General features: G+C 36.7%; 1 protein-coding gene across 1 annotated transcript in view; it reads right to left on the reverse strand.

The window, feature by feature from the left end:
• ST8SIA4 (ST8 alpha-N-acetyl-neuraminide alpha-2,8-sialyltransferase 4) overlaps positions 1–17936 on the reverse strand; it is a 43888-nt gene that overhangs the window by 12341 nt on the left and 13611 nt on the right. Inside the window, exon 4 of the mRNA XM_008939674.1 lies at positions 4395–4688. Within this exon, the coding sequence (XP_008937922.1) occupies positions 4395–4688 (294 nt within the window). The remainder of the gene's footprint in view (positions 1–4394; positions 4689–17936) is intronic.

A 17936-nucleotide genomic window follows, 5' to 3' on the forward strand; every position in this document is an offset into this window, starting at 1 on the left:
AGGAATTCTGCCATGTTTGATGCAGGATCAAGTTTAATACTGCTCTTCCACAAGCAGCAACATGGAGGAAATAAGCTGAGCACAGGCAAAACCCACAGGATGTCCACACTATTGTTTCATTCCCAAAAGACAGGAAGAAACCTTATGTGAAGCAATTTCAGTGACACTGCTGCTGAGTGACTAATACTTCATGGGATGGCTCCAACAGGAAAAAAAGCCAAGAAAACATTCTTACACATGAAGATGAGTGTGAGAACTTTGTTCTGTGGAGCTGGGAGAGAAAGGAAACATGAGAAAAAACTTACTCCATCCAATGTACCATCAACATGCCTAGTCTCAGGAGTCCTCTCCACTCCCTCCAGGGAACTGGAGGGCAGGATCCATCGCAAAGCATCTACTGATCCTGCTTTCAGGTTTGGTTGTTTGCCATCGTTGGAAGTAAGGAAGAAGATCTGGACTGTAATCCAAACAGGCTCAGTTCCTGTTTGCCTATGGTTTAATGCATATACCAGTAGAGTTCTGCTACTGAGACCATACTCTGTACAGACACCGTGTACACCTCCAACAGTCTCATCTCACTTGGAAAATGTTTTTAAAAGTAACCCTTATGAAAGCGTTCAGCATTAAGTCACAGGTCTATTAATAAATGTTCCTGAAATTTTTGTTAAATTAAATTTTTTAAAAAGTTTTATGGTTTGCTCATTATAATTACTTTATAATTAACCTTCCTTGCAATGGCATTAGAGAGCAACTAAATCCTTTTAATCAGTTAAGCTCTTAACTTACAGATTCTTGTACCATCTTGAACTCTGTTATGCAACTATTCTCAATTACTGTGTCAATAATGTGTGCACAATTACATTAAAAGTTCCATAAAACATCTGTGTGAAAAAATAATGCAACTGCCCCAAATCACTTTCCAAATCCAATATTCTAATTTGAAATACAAACTGGATCAAGAACTACAAAAGCAAAATAGAAAAAATGAATGATCACATGAAACCACTTGACCTAAATCGATTGAACCAAAGAATCTGAAACCAATGGCCATTTAGGATATGTCAGTGATTAAAAAAGTAGTTGTCATGTTGTGGTCAGTACACAATCTATTTTTAAAACTTCAAATACCTCTGAGATTTTGTAGGAGTGGCCATCATTCACAGAAGTTTAAGAAGGCATGAAAGCTGCAAAAAAGTAATTTCTTTTTCCAATACCACATTATTTTTCTTCTCCATTTGTGCACTTTTTGGTCATAAAAAAGGTATTTTCAAATTTTTCTCTGAATGTAGTCATTAATCTACTATCTGATCAAGAGCAACTCCCAAATACTATGTGCTGCTCAGAAAATTTATCTCATTAAAAGAGAAGGAAAAACAGGAGAGAGAATTTCAGTGTCATACACGATTGCAGCAAAATCACCCCGTTATTATGTAAAACAGTACACAGAATACAGAATTTGGCCTCACTAGATCAGAACAGCAGAAAATTAATGTTCTGTCTTTAGAAACTGCCTATGCCTTATGCTTTCATGATCGATGAAGGAAAAAAGTAATTTGCCTGAAAAATTTGGCAGTGTAATACACACAAAAAGGAACTGAGACGATACTTTCCAAACCTTGCGGCTGCCTGCCTGCACCCTTCAACATTCTGTACCCTCCTATTAGTACTTAGTATGTCAGGCGGAAACTATGAACTTTACTTCACTGATGATTAGTTACCAAATGACTTAGCCCCATACACACTATATTTCCATCTTTTAGGTGTATTTAAGAACGCTTGTTATCAATTTAAATCTACACTGCCAATTTTTTTGTCCTTCAGGAAAAAAAACAGATGACATTATAATTGTAACTTTTTTTCCAACAGACATTTTCTCTTTATAGACAGTGGTGGTGTATGTTTTTAGATTGTGAAGACATGTAGCTGCAATTATCATACATTAAAATTTCAAATAAATGGCTCATTTCAACCAGCTGAATCACATGGATATGGCATAGCCCTGTGGTATAATACATCTACAGGTCTATCTGTGGTGTAGGAAAAACAGCATGGGTGTATCAGTCTTCCATGAAACAGTTGGTGGAATATTTTAGCTTATTAAACACAACATTGCACCTTTCAATGTGCTTTCAAGTTGAGGACACTTCTTTAGTAAACCCTGCTGTCACTGTGCCTTTGGTATGGCCTAAAAAATCTCACTGTTTACATCGTTACGCAGTTGGGAGGATTTTAAGACACAAAAACCAATATGAGACCCACACTGTCTTTCTTGACTGATTTTCTTATCATTAAAGCTATAACTACGTTGATATAAATTATTGATTAATATGAAATATACATACTTAAAAAGCGAAGTCAGAATGCTTTGAAATTATCAAGGCAAGAAAACAGAAACAAAGGAAATGAATACTTACTTGTATGGAGGTTAAGAGGAATTTTGGGGTTTGTTACAAATATTAATACAGGACAGTGATTGTAAATGCTATATTCCCACACGTCTGCTTAAAAATTTTGCAGCCTTCAATGAAAAACACAGAGCTACATTCAAGCACAAAGATACAACTATCTGACAATGCTCACAATCTACAAAATAAAGGTTGCAGATGCAAGTAGTTTCCCTGTGTAAAGTAAGGCAGTCTACAAAAACTGTTTCTTGCAGTTCAGCTTTCCTTATCATGCTTTCATCAAAAAAATCAAACTTCACCTCCCTCTTACGGCTTAAGGGGCTGAAAGATGTAGCATAAACCTTGCATTCTCAGTCTTGCACATAGGCTTAAGCACCCAGTGAAGGAGAGACACTCTGCACAGGTTCTCCTGTGTGTTTTAGAATGCAAGTCTTGTGGGTAGATTGTGTGGTTTTGCTTCTCATTCAACTAACAGCAATCTTCACATTATTAACTCTGTTTTGCAGCACCATAGGGCTCCACTGTTAACATCGCTATGAAGACTTAAAAGTGCAAGCAGAGAGCTTGAAAATCATCACATGTACAAACACATCAAAACAGATACAGAAAAATAAATCAAATTCATAAAGCAGTAAGTGTTTTATAAGAGTTCCTTTCAGGTAGTGTCTCATTGGAGGCTTATAAATCATCAGTTTACAATGAATGTCAATAAACATGGGCATAATAGTTAGAATAGAGTATTATGAAGCTTTTCCTTAAAACTACGTATGTAAGTTGCACTCATTGTTTTAAAGGGCAGTAGACTTAGATATCCATTATTTTCAAGCTCAAGTTAGTGGCTGTAACACGCTGAAACTTTTCCAAGTCCTGATGCTCAAAATGGATTTATTTGATATTGGGTTATGCAGCTTTAAATTTTACGTTATTTTTTAAGTTACTTTATTTGTTTATAGAAAATACTAATTTTTAGCTCAGGCATGTTTTAATTTAAGGACAGTTTTTGCTTATTAATTTCTCATACTACCATGGTATTCCATTTGAGATATAAAACTAACAGATCTTAGATAGATGCAATTCAGCCTGTAAAGTGATAATACTGGTTATGCAGCTTTAAATTTTACGTTATTTTTTAAGTTACTTTATTTGTTTATAGAAAATACTAATTTTTAGCTCAGGCATGTTTTAATTTAAGGACAGTTTTTGCTTATTAATTTCTCATACTACCATGGTATTCCATTTGAGATATAAAACTAACAGATCTTAGATAGATGCAATTCAGCCTGTAAAGTGATAATACTCTTTCATTAGATTTCCATCTAAGACATCTAAAAAATATTTGTTCCAAATGTATCACTTCTAACTATATCACTTCCAAACTTGATTCACAAAGACATATATACCTCATGCACCTCACTTCGTATAGTCAAAAGTTAGACCCAAGATAATTTTGACTCGTTTTGTTCTTACTCAAATTACAAACAAGATCAGTAATGAATACATGATGATAGACAGTTACTTCCCCCAAGAACAAAAAAGGGAAACTGAGGTGATTAAACAATAGTTTGAAGTGGAGGACCTAAAGTTTAGAGCACAGATTCAACAACCTGACAAACCTGTGCAGTCGTATTAGATGAAACTGCTAGGTATAATCTGAAATACAGCGTAGCCTAAATTTTCAACACCAATTGTTTTGGTTTGAATTTGAGTTGAATTATTTTTTCATTAATTTATCACTATAATGATCTTTGTATGTAAAAGTGAAAATTAAAAGTTTCTGTGCATTTCAGTTGTTTGCTACATGTCAGCTAAATGAGTGGATGACATTTATTACCAAAAAAAGTTGGTTTATTGTAAATGTAATCTACTACAACAACAATGGAAATATCATACTCCTTTTAACATTTTACTTGAGCTCTTTTCTGCTTGCTAGAAATTCTAGTTAGGAGCTTTACTGTGCCAAAGACAGACCAGTCTCTTTCAGACACTTACCCTCTGACAGCATGAATAAGTCTCAGTGATGGATAGGCGGTTCGCACTTTCAGTTTATTCTTAAGGATTAATGCATTAACCCACTCCACATGCTTCTCTCCACCTTTGACCATGAAAGCAGGGATCCAAAGGACACTGTCATTCAGCATGGATAGCCTATGCACAAATTTTTCTCTGTCACTCTCATTCCGAAAGCCTCCAAATGCTCTTTGTACAACTGAAGGGTTCATGGTAATAAAATCAGACTTAGTTCCCACATCTGCAGCAAACTTCACCACAGGAGCTAGATTGCACCTGAAGAGGAAGAAATCAATGGAAAAATGAAAATAAATATGAAACATTAACTCAGAAAAATGTGTGCATGAAAGGAAAGCTGAAAATGAACATGCAAGCCCATCTCAATTTAATGTGACAAAAATACCAGTGATAATAGGTGTGATAACACGTAGCATTCTACCCAGCTTGGACACTCAGACAAATTTTTAAAAAACATTAAACGTACATAATGCTGCAAGAAAAGCAAAGTTTTTTACATTTGCAAACCATGTCATCATGCTTTAAGATGCACTGACAGCTAAAGTAGCACTTAACAGCATGCTTTCTAACACCTATAACCTTTTGTAAATGTTCATTTGTTACCATGTTCCCATCAACTCACACTCTTAAAAGAAGCCATGCCAGCCCACTAAAGTATAACTTACACAGATTAGACATTGCATTTTTCTTTACAATACTGTATCTAAATATGATTTACAAATGAGCTTTACCTCATATTAAATGAGATTTTGTCTTTTAAATTAGGTTTTTGGTATTACCACTGCACCTGATCAGATGTTTTGAAATTTATTTTCATTTAATTTAGAAATGAAATTCTGGAAAAAAAGAATTAATCTTTCCATTCTGCCCTCGTGTCTCATTTCCAAATCCAATTTAATTTCACAGCGGCTTTGAATTTTTTTCTTGAGAAAAAGGTCTCATCAGGCCTTAGTTAATCAGGTTTTTACCTGTTATATAAATACATGTATATATGTAGTCACACAGTCAGCACTCTCCATGGGCAGCATTATATACAGGTGACAAAATGCAATTCATGAATTAACTGTGACCAGTAAGACAGTGACCAGTATGATTCAACTAAAACAAATCACCTCCACAACATCCTCAGTGAACTAGCTGACATGACTCAAGCAGCTAGCCTGACATATTAATAACTTAAACTGTTTTTTTGAGGTGAAGGATGCTAAGAAGTCATGTTAGAACTAAGTCCTTCAAAACATGTACACGTTATTATATTCCTAACATAAGTGGTACTGTATTAGTTCTGAGATTCTCTTCTGGTGCAGTGAACTTTTTACTTGAGCTTATCCCTAGGCATCTCCTAATGGCCAGATCATCAATGTCATATAAAAATAACTGAAGTCAGCAGAGGAACATTGATTAGCACCAACGGATGACCTAGTCCTGACTGGTAATACTCATTCCTGTTTTGCCAGTAGCCCGGCATAAAGGACATGGCCATCAACAGAAAAAAGACTTTACTATCCGATTCCAACAAATACAGGAAAGATATGATATGGTTAACAGCAGGGGGAACAAACAGATAGCTATATTCACTCATAATAGAGGATGCAACAAAGGAAGGAGTAAGCCAAGCCAGAGATATAGTAATGCAGGAAGGAATAAGCCAAGTCAAGAGTCACTCTAGTAACTGCCAAAGAGAAGCACTGTCACGTACATTACTCTCATCCTGTCCAGCTCTTAATCCTGTCCCACCATTGCTGGGAACTCAGCTTGCAGTCAGGCAGCCCTTCCAGTAACAAGGAAACCCTACACAACACATCCACCCACAGAGAGACTTCCCAAGTTCACTGCAAGCAGAACTAGCTCTTATACTATTAACTACAAAGGCAGGAAACCCGGTGTTAACTTCCTAATTGGGTTTCACCCAAGGTTGGCCAGGCCTTGAGAGAAAACCAAGAGTAAGTCTTCTCCTGCCATTGGAGAATCCTCTGCCTGGCTGTAGGAATCATCCCTATATCAACTTTGATTCAGGGCTCAGGGTTTAGACCCCAGCACTTCAATTCCTCAGAGCATCACACTTATTCTGTATTTACCAGCTAAACAAGTGGTCCTGTCTTCTTGGAAAGAAATGCTCTTAAGACTGTAAAGTCTATATATTCTTAAAGAGGTAAAAACTGTCCCAAGTTTCTGATGCCATGTGGACAGATGTAACCTTTTTGAGGACATGGATTTACATTCTTCAGTATCTTTATACCTCTCTTCCACAGAACATCCACACATATTACAGGCTGCTAAGAGTACTATCTTTTAGAAACTGGCAGTTAAGGCACAAGAAAAACCCTCAATGATTTCAATACTGGCTTTGAAAATTGTTTCTAAAAATCTTAATGCATGAACCTATAACCTGGAATTATCATAAGTTTGGTGTTGCACAAAATATAAAAATAAAAACCAATCAAACCAAGGACTTAAAATTGACCAATCAAATTCACTGAATTATCACTGCTCTTGAAAATACCTCTTCTAAGGGAAAACAACACAACATAATGAAGGATTCTGGCACAACATTTTTTTTTCCAGTAGTCCCACGTACATGCACATGATGGCATCTGTTACTTACAAACATAAGACAGAGCTTAACTTTGTAAATACTGCTCTCTCTGTGTCCAACTTGGAGAAGCATCTATGTACTAATTCTTGTTTAAAAAGCTGGATGCCATATACAAAGTGGGCACATATATATATGTGCACAGGCCTTATGGTTCTAATATGACTTCATTTCCATGTCTTTTGACAGCTCCCAATTTTGCCTAAGTCCTGTAAAAAATTCATCACGGGTATATAAAATACAAGGTCTACCTACCTTGCATGTCATTAGTAGTAAAAAGCAAAAAAAAAGGAGGGCTAAGGAAAATCTCCCTTCTCTGTTAGATGCAGGGTGAAAACATAGTGACTGCTATTGAGGAAAAGGCTGAGGTACTTTATCCCTTCTCTGCCTCAGTCTTTAAAAGTAAGACCAGTTGTTTTCTGACTGTCTAGCGACCTGAGCTGGAAGACAGGAACAGGGAGCAGAAGGAAGCCCCCATAATCCAGGAGTATGTTATCAGTGACCTACTACACCACTTTGACACAGAGACATCTGTGGGGCCAGCTAGGACACACCCAAGGGTACTGAGGCAGAGTTTAATCCAGATGGAGGCTGGTCACAAGTGGTGTTCTCCATGGTTCAGTACTGGAGGCTGTTCTTTTTAATATCTTTATCAATGAACTATCTGATTGAGGTGATCAAGTGCACCCTCAGTAAACTTTGCAGATGACATGAAGCTGGGCAGAAGTGTTGGTCTGCTTGAAGGTAGGGTGGGTCTAGAGAGGTATCTGGACAAGCTGGATCAATGAGTGGAGGTCAATGGTAAGAGGTTCAAGAAGGCTAAGTGTTGTGTCCTGCTCTGTATCACAACCACCCTATGCAATGCTACAGGCATGGGGAAGACTGGCTGGAAAGATGCTTGGTGGAAAATGATCTATGGGTGTTGGTCAAAAATCAGCTGAATATGAGCCAGTAGTGTAGTCAGGTGGCCAAAAAGGCCAATATCATTCCTGGCTTGTATTAGAAACAGTGTGGCTAGCAGGACCAGGAAAGTGATTGTACCACTGTACTTTGCACTGGTGAAGCCACCCCTCAAATATTGTGTTCAGATTTGGGCTCCTCACAACAAGAAAGACACTGAGGTGCTGGAATGCATCCAAAGAAGGTTAATGAAGCTGGTGACGGATCTAGAGCACAAGTCTTATGAGAAGTGGCTGAGGGAGTGTCTGGAGAAAAGAAGGCTGAGGGGAGACCTTATCACTCTAGAACTACATGAAAGGGGGTTGTATCTTGGTGGGTGTCATTCTCTTCTCCCAAAGAAGATGTGATAGGATGAGATGGAGTGGCATGAAGTTGAGCCAGGGGAGGTTTAGATTAAATATTAGGAAAGATTTCTTCACCAAAAGGGTTGTTAAGCTGTTGAAGAGGCTGCCCAGGAAACTGGCTGAGGCACCATCCCTTGGAGGTATTTAAAGGGACATGCAGATGTGATGCTTGGTGACACAGTTTAGTGGTGGACTTGGCAGTGGTAGGTTAACAGTTGGACTCAAGGTTCTTAAAGGTCTTTTGCAATCTAAATCAGTCTATAATACTTAATACTAAATGCTGCATTTAAGAAAGGTATACATCGTAAGCAGTATAAATTCTTAACACATTGCATATTCAGATTTTTCAAGTATAACTTCAGAGAACAATTAACAATCCAAAGGCACTCAGTGAAAACTGAGTTGTCTAGGAACAATTATTTAGAGTATTAGTAATATTTTTCAAGGTTTAGGGTCTGAAATTAGATATGAGATTGTAATATTAAAGGTACGTAAGGCATTTTGCTTTCCAAATGCTCAGCACTTCTTAACATTTGATATTTTAAAAATTCAGTTATATAAACATGGGTTAGTAGCAATGCTGCAGTTTGGAAAAATGTGATAATATCTGTAGTTTGAAAGGCTCTGTTTTCAAAGAATTAACTAGATGCTGTTAGCAGTGCACTGTTAAGATTGTTATTTCAGTAGAATATGAATGTAAGACAAGCTCTACATAAATTTCTACCTGTTAAGGAAATAAAAACCTTAGCCTCATTAAGCCACTTCTAATTTCCTTAGACATTACTTCTTTCAAAGAATGATTCTGGTGCTCACTATATTAGAAGTGTCAACATTGAATATTTACTCTATATGGGTCAGTACCCATAAAGCTGGAAAATATAAAACACTTGCTAAAATCCATCAGTTAAGATCAGCACATTCTTCAGTAGGGAGTAAATGGAGCAGTTATGTCAGAAGTTTTTCCATATGAGTTCAAAAGTTTACAGGCTAGTGATGAACTGTAATATTTACTCTAAACTGTTAGCACCAGATAATTTACATTTCCAGACCAGTTCAAGAAAAGTTTATAAAAAGGTAGCATAGAATAGTTTGGGTTTTGAATGGACCTTTAAAGGTTATCTAGTCCAATCCCTCCAGTTGCTCAAGGTTTTTTCTTGAGGGTTTCAAGAAATGGGGCAACTACCACTTCTCTAGGCAACCTGTCCCACTTCACCAATTTCATTGCAAACAATTTCTTCCTTATATCTAGTCTAACTCTGTCCTCTTCTAGTTTAAAACCATTACCCCATGCCCTATCACAACAGACACTGCTAAAAAGTTTGTCCCCATCTTTCTTATATGTTTCAGTGTGAGTAAAATGGACTATTTTGTATTTGCACATACACCTGAGTATATGTAAATACCTTTTGTTACCTATTTCAGAGCTTTTATCTTAACCTCCATTGCACCCTTTTGCTATGCCACAGTTTCATAGTTGTTAGATTTTTTAAGTATTTCGTCAGCAGATGCCAATGTTCTCTATCAATTCTCAGGACTCTTTCAAGACAACTTAGTATTCAGAGACATGTAAAAACATATCTTTATTTTCTTTAAAGTCTAATTGAGAAGCCTATTGACTGAACAGCTTTTAAATAGGCAATGCAATATCATTCCTTTGTTATATTATTTAATTCTAGCTCATTTGTTTTAAGGGACAGAATGCCAAATATATCCACAACAGCGATGAGGAGGGGAGGGGGACTCTGCATCACAAGCTTTACCATTCCTTGCCTAGGAATTTGCACACAACAAACAAAATGTTATATTTTTTTTTGGTCATCGGTCTATAAAATCCAGCAAGAAAAATAAATATTAGACTGTCATTTTGTAAGTTTCACTTTCTTACATGCCACATTATCGACACCTTGCAACTACATGACTGCTTAAAATGTGACTCTAACCCACAATTTTCTGCAATATATCATCTGCCTTTCATTCAGAAAACACTCGGGTATTGCCTTCATGTTAGTCAGCCTAGAAGTAAGGGGGCTGGAGGTCAAAGCTGAGTAGGAAAAACTTTGCTGTGAGCTTAATAACCCTCAGAGTATGAGAACAGGCTGTAATTAATAATCCCACACAGCACTGAAGATGGGCTTGAGCAATTATGCAAACAGCTGTAAATATGAACATTGAGAAGACACATCACATTACATAAAGGTTTGTAAACCTTCTCCTGAGCCTAAGCTATTGACTGTTCCCAAAAAAAAAAGAAAAAATGTGACTTGCCTCAGCAAAAATAATTCTGCAAAATAATGGTTTTCATGAGTTCTTTTGGTTTCTTTTGTTTTCCATAAAAATTCATTGTAAGTGTAATCTTTAATGAGAGTGTATTTTTTTTTCTATAGAATTTTGTTTAATTAGAAGTTTCAGCTTCTTCTTTTTTCCCCTTGCACAAAACTAACAGTTACAAGCTTCCCTACTTCTAAGGACTACCTAGGGTAGAAGTGTTCAGAAGCTTGTCTAATGAGACAAAGATTGGTACATTTGGGAGAGGGATGCAGGGCAAAAACTAAGTAAATGGGAAATGTTCACAATCTGTGCACTCAGCGCAGCTACTTCAACAGGACAGTTAGTCTAAACTTACTATCAGGCACCAACTATATGCTTTACGTAATCAGAAAATTTACAGAACCCCCTAATTCACATAGTATTTGTGTAGAATCATGATGTGGAAAGGCAAATATGTATGTAGAAAACATGCACAGTAAAATTGTAGAGGTTCCACACGCAAGCTTTCAGTGTGATAGCATATACTCAACAGGAACATGCGCTGCAATGCTATCACTAAAAAGACATCTTGGGTAAGAGGGAAAAATTAATTCATGTCTGAAATATCACATGGTATTTGGGTATTGGTAGAATAACTGAGAGCCTAAGATACACAGACCAAAAAGTCTCGGTGATCAAAAACCTGTTTCTTACACAACTGTCTGTTGCATATATTATTGACAAGGGGATATATTAAGAAAAAGTATGGTCAAAAAAGAAATCAAACTGGCAGTGGCTGGAGTTGAATGCCCTAAGAAAAGACTGAAGAATGGTTAAGTGCTGCAATACCACACTTGCATTGAAGTATTCGACCCTGGGTTTGCTGTGACACCTTTATGGCCCAAAAACGTCCACAGCAAACTCAGTCTTCTAGAGAGCAAAGTTTAATAAAGCAAATAATGAAATTACATGCATGAAAACATACACAGATGAGAAGTCAGTTATTCCACAGAGATACAGATGAATTTGCTTGGTCAGTAATAAAACATACAGCTCATACATAGGCATGCAAATGTCCAACATGTAATTGTCATAGGCCACATATAGGTATTGTCAAGCTAATTTTAAATAAAACCCATAAAAATCTGCTTGAGTAAAGGTCATTATTATTTTAATTTTATTTAACACTGAGAACCAAAAGAACATCCTTCACACAATAATGATGTAAGCATGGGCCATGAATCTGTAGACTTGTTAATCCTTTTACAACCTGTGCACGTAAGGTTTACGGGTTGAAATAAATATTTAGAAACCACTCTAAAACCCAAGCTGCACCGATTTGCTACAGAAACATGCTTTGTTTCATTAACATCTTCTTGTAGAGCAAACCCTGAATTATCCATCACACAATATTAACCACATGCACTCTGAGAAGCCAAAAAATGAAAATTAGATTGTTGGTGGAACATGTAATATTAAAACACTTTGAAACATAAGGCATTACCTAAACTAGTATTAAAACATACACTATTTCCTGAATAGCCCGCAAGCTTTTATATTCAGGTTCATACACAGATTCCTGTAATAATCAAAATTGCAGTCTTAAATTTAAAGATTCTTGACATTTTAAGAAGCAAATTTTAAGAATTAAAATTAATTTTAAGAAGTACAATTCAAAGCTCAAGCACATCAGATGAAAAAAAATGTTAAGTTCAGGGCAGCAGGCAACCTAACAGCTGGAATCCTCTCTACCCAGTCTATCTGCAGGAAGCACATCACCCTAATAACTCAGTATATGTAGCATACCATTTTATCTGGTTCTTCAAATAAAGGTGTGCAGCAGCAGTAATAACTTCCACTTACACCCCCCCAATTTTTTTTTTCTACAGGAAAATCATGCAGAAACCTATCTTCCCCCAGTGAATTTAATGATAAATAAAATGTATGGATTCTTACATGTTCCGACTACTTGTTTGGCTCCTGATAAAAATAAAATTGCTTCAAGTTAACTACAGGGATCAGCATTAGCACGGAATTGCCCAACACATCCCACTTCATCCCAGTCCTTATACTCTGCAGGGCACAACATAAACTGTCTCCTGCAAGCTGCAAATGGTGTAGAAGCTCAGGTAAATCACAGTTACAGACTCTATGCACACACAGGAATTGCCGCTGCCTTTTAAGATGTGCTACATATATATAAAAGCATAGAACAGTTTGGGTTGGAAAGCACCTTAAATATCATCTAGCCCCATTCAACCTAGTCTTGAACATATCCACTGATGTGGCATGCCCAAGCCTTTCTCCTCAGGACTACTCTCAATCCATACTCTGCCCATCCTGTATTTGTGTTTGGGATTGCCCTTAACCGGGTGCAGGACCTTGCACTTGGCCGTGATAAACTTCAGGGGGCTGGCATGGGCCCACGCCTCAAGCCTGTCCAGGTCCCTCTGGATGGCCTTCCTTCCCTCCAGCATGTCAACTACACCCCACAGCTTGGTGTCATCTGCAAACTTGCTGAGGGTGCACTCAGTGCCACTGTCCCTATCACCAACAAAAATTTTAAGCAGCACTAGTCCCAGCAGCAATCCCTAAGGAACATCGCTTTTCACTTGTCTCCACTTGGACACCAACTTGTTGACCACAACTCTTTGAGTGTGACCATCCAAACAATTCCTTATCCACCAAGTGGTCCATCCATCAAACCCATGACTTTCCAACTTAGAGACCAGGATGTCATGTGGGACAGCACTGACCGCTTTGCCTAAGTCCAGGTAGATGACATCAGTTGCCCTTCCCTTATATACCAGCACTGTAGCTCCCCGGTAAAAGGCCAACAAATTCATCAGGTACAATTTTCCCTTGATGAAGTCATGCTGGTTGCCACCAATCACCTCCTCATTCTCCATGTGTCTTAGCAGAGCCTACAGGAGGATCTGCTCCATGATCTTGCCCGGCGCAGAGGTGAGGCTGACTGGCATGTATTTCCCAGATCTTCCTATACCATGATTGACTTGTTATTATCTTTTAAAACACAAGTCCAGAAGAACCCTGAATTTGTGACTGATTTCACCTTAGTTAGAAGCTGCACTTTTGTAATGTCATCTGCTAATAGACTTCATTATTCCTGGTTGCCCAAACTATGAACTTATACTGATGATCGTTAAAATCTTTCTTCCTAGCATCTTCCTTAGCACTACTAAAACCTATGTTATCCTCAGTGCAGTAAAGGGACAGAAGAGGTCTAAGTGATATTTTAGAAACAGTGGCAAAACACATTATTTACCTCTTTATTGTGAGTCCTTGCTGCAACATTACTCATGAATTACAGATAACTTAGTAGTTTCCTGAGTACCTGTATCTTTGCTTTTTCACGTGAAGACCCCTTTACACATAACTCTCAATTAAGGCCATATTCTGTAGGGTAGTTATCAACAACACTTTGCTAACCACAAGAATTGGCAAGTTAAAAAATGAAAGTAAAAGGACACTGGAAAAATAAGAGCTCCATCTGCCCAGCAAAATTTTATCAGCAATGACATCAAAAACATTCAGCTTGGTTCCTAGATGCTGGTGGAGTTAAAAGGAAGACACTCCAATGGGAAAAAGAAGAGTTGTAATGTATAAACTAGGCACTTCAATCCAATGAAAGAAGCAATTAATACCTTCTTATGGCTGTTCCTTGTCAGAGTAGCCCTAGGCTAGTCAAACAACCTCATTCAACTGGCCTGTTCTCCATATAGCTCAACAGAACGAAAGGGACTTTTTGAGAATTAGTGTCACCACAAGAAAAAATGTAACATTATTTACTATGTTTGGGTTTTATTCTTTCTTTGTTTGTATTTAACCAAATAACAACTTGGCCTCTGCTTTTGAATAGTTCCCTCACAAATGCTGAAATCCATTCAATGAAGAAAAAAAAAAGTTTTCTTCTCATCTTTGACATTTTTCAAATTCTGAACCCAAAGCTGAACTGAACTTTATTTATACTTACTGTCTGCCGGAAGTAATTTCAGGAATCTGAAAGTTATTATTTGGCAATCTTTAGTGCTATTATTTTACATTTACCCAAAATGCAGTTGTATTTTTCAAGAAGTCACATATAACTATGATTCTATGAACTACTGCATTTCAAGATGCATCACTTACTGTAACACATTCATCTATTCTGTAAGATGTAACAGCTAACATAGCCCTGGTGTGAGAATTCCAGCATCAGGAAGTGTAGCCAATGGGGGAATAAGATATATTGTGTTTAAATCTAAGAGGGAGTGAGCACCACACATCTAACCTAGCAGGCAGAAAAAGAGCTGAAAACAGTACCATGAAGAAAACATCTGCAACAGCACTGTGCCATTTATACATTCTGAACGTAACCTGGTTGGACATATCATATTTTCATTCTAATTTATTTTAAAGTGTCAGAAACTTTGAACTGCTCCAGACCCCTTCTATGTACACTATCAAAATGCAGCATGCTTTAGCTCACCACTACAAAAGTTGTAGAGGTGCAAGGATTAATATTCACTTAACAGGGTGTAAAAAGTTAAGGGGTAGAAAGTAAAGGAATATGGGAAACTGGAAACACTTTATAGTCAGCACAGGGTTTTTTTAATAGTAAAGAGTATCCTTGCTTCCCATTTTAACTAGATGGGTCACATTTTCTACTGTAAAAACAGTCATGACTTCACTAAACTTGTGGAACTAACCCTAGCAGAATATATGTTGCTAGATTCGTGATTTCTGATGCCATGAGAACAAAATAAGGCTTTTAAGTAATTAATATAAAGCCACTTAAAAATGTTCGGTAAATACAGTAAGTCTACTTATGCTGACAAGATATTACCTTGCTTGAAAAAATGACCCTCCTTTATGCACATTCAGAGAAGTCCAAGAAGAATTGTATTGTTTTACTTGTAAAATTTGTGAAAACAATTATATGTTGGCTTGCAGAAATGCTTATTATTTGACTCTAGATGCCTATTTTCAAACATTTTTCACAATAGCAGTGTTCCAGTTATTGATGTCTCTGTTGGATCAATGTTCTTTGAGAGGTGTTGTTACACAGAACTGAATATGCCCTAATTTCTCAAAGGAAGATAAGACAGTTACTATTAACTTAAGATGACTTTCAAAGACATTGACAGATGTGTTAGGTTTAAAGTGTTAGAAGACATTCTTCTTTCCCTTAATAAAGTGTATATAAAGTGTGCCTTTACCAATTATTACTAACATCTTCATGCCACCTTTTAGTAGCATTAAAATTCAGAATATTCACCTTATTGTACTGTAATGCAAATACTGCTGGATGGCTGTTGTGTCCTCTTCACTTTCACAGACCTTCACTATCAGTTTTATCACAAAATTACTGTTGGTAAATTACTGTTGGTGTCAGATCTAACATTTGAACTGCTGCTCTAAGAAACAACTCTCAAAAAAATACACTTGTTTCAGATCTCAAAAACACCATGCAGTACTATGGAAATCAACTGGATAATACATTTATCCAAAATAGTACAACATGCTTGCCACACCACATAGGCATAATGCACTCAGCATCAAGAGATTCTAGAAAAAAAGTTGTTTATCAGCCTATACATCTATCTGAATGGAGCATGTACAGTAACTGCTTTTCAGGACACCATCAAGTGGTGAGCAGAATGAGTGCATTTTAATTCTAGAGAAATCAGCTGAAAGAAAAGAGAGTAACATAGTGTTGTGTTACATTTTAATGCCAGAACCCTAACTGCAATAGTTAGAGCAATAGAGTAGCTACCAAGTATGCCAGTACCGTTAGATCATGATTACATATCAAGCTGCACACAACTGTTTTAAATGGAAGAAGAGAAATGTAGGAAACTGTAACTCTGCAGAAAGTGTTGCCTCTTTCTTTAACTTGAAATACAAGCGTATTAATTGGTATTTACTTTAGACAACCTATGCATCCACCCAGACATACACAAATAAATATCATACAGTTTAACCTGTGAGATAATCTGTAAACTTCTAAAATGTTTTAACCTTGATTTGTAAATCCAAAAATTTCACTGTACTAAAACTCCCTCTGCAAAGTCAAGAATTTTATTCCCAGAACATTATAAAGATTACTACCCAGAGTACCATCAGACTAGTAGTTACATAGATCACTTCACTAGTTATACACCATACGAGAGATTTTTCTCCAGTTTAAATAACTGACTAGCAACAGTAAGTTCCCAGTGTTCCCACTAAGCTTCATCATTCTTCTTTTATTCATACACAAATCTTCAAAAATACTATTTTTAGTCCATATGGCTTGAATTAGTTAAAATCTAGCAGATATCATCATCTAGTTTCATGGCTAGTTAAAACATGTGGAATAGGATGAAGATGACTTCAAAGAAATTCAGTACATGATTTAGCAAAAGTATGCATCCTGCCTTCTGAAGGAAAGTTTTAATCTAGAAAATCTAGTATTTAAATTTTTCATTAGCTCTGTTGAGCTAGTGAATCACATTTCGTCTCCAAGAGAGTACAAAAGCATTCCATAAACTAAATGTTGTTTAAAAATATTGGGGATTTTTGTTTCCTTCTACAATAAGGATGCAAATTTGAAAGACTAGTGGTACAAGCAAAAGAAATATGGAAAATGAAGTAGCATGTTACTGTTTCAGTTGCAACTTGCCACTGCATCTTGCAAATAAATTACAACTGTCATGCGTATAAACTGTTTCAATTTATGTATAAAAAACCTTTAATTTTTCCACAGCCTTTTTGATATTTTTTTGCTGCCTGTGTTCTTCAAGATGAGAACATTAAAAGCTAATAACTCACATTGACAACTATTTCTATACAATTTTCCATCACTGTCCTGTTTTCTGCCCTTTCACCCTTCTCAGACCAAACCAATTCAAACTTCTGCTTCAAAAGCAAAAGGACCTATCTCTTGCCCAACCTTCTCTATATCCATAAAATGCCAGGGTGTCAAATGAGGCCATCTACTCCTCTTTATTTCCTATTGGTATGTGAAGGCCAAAAGTGCATGTTGGAAGAATGAATAAGAAGTAAGGTATACATCAACATTTTTGCCCAAACTGCAGAGATACATTTTTAGACCAATATATTATTGATGAAGGTACTTAGATGTGCACTTCCAATGGACTTCCTTAATGGCAGCCATTCAATCCTACATCAATATATCGCAGTTAAGTTTTATTCTGTGCTGAAAATAAGTAATGTAGTAATTTACAACAGGCCATCTTTATTGGCCAGGAAAGTGTATTTTTGAAAAAGAAAATATATTGCATTTATCCTACCAAGGCCTCCATATGGATGTTTATCTTCTCTGGAATAAAAACAACAAACAGTAAAAATAATTAGGAT

Source organism: Merops nubicus, unplaced genomic scaffold, assembly GCF_000691845.1.
Source record: "Merops nubicus isolate BGI_N331 unplaced genomic scaffold, ASM69184v1 scaffold21594, whole genome shotgun sequence".
Lineage (NCBI taxonomy): Eukaryota > Metazoa > Chordata > Aves > Coraciiformes > Meropidae > Merops > Merops nubicus.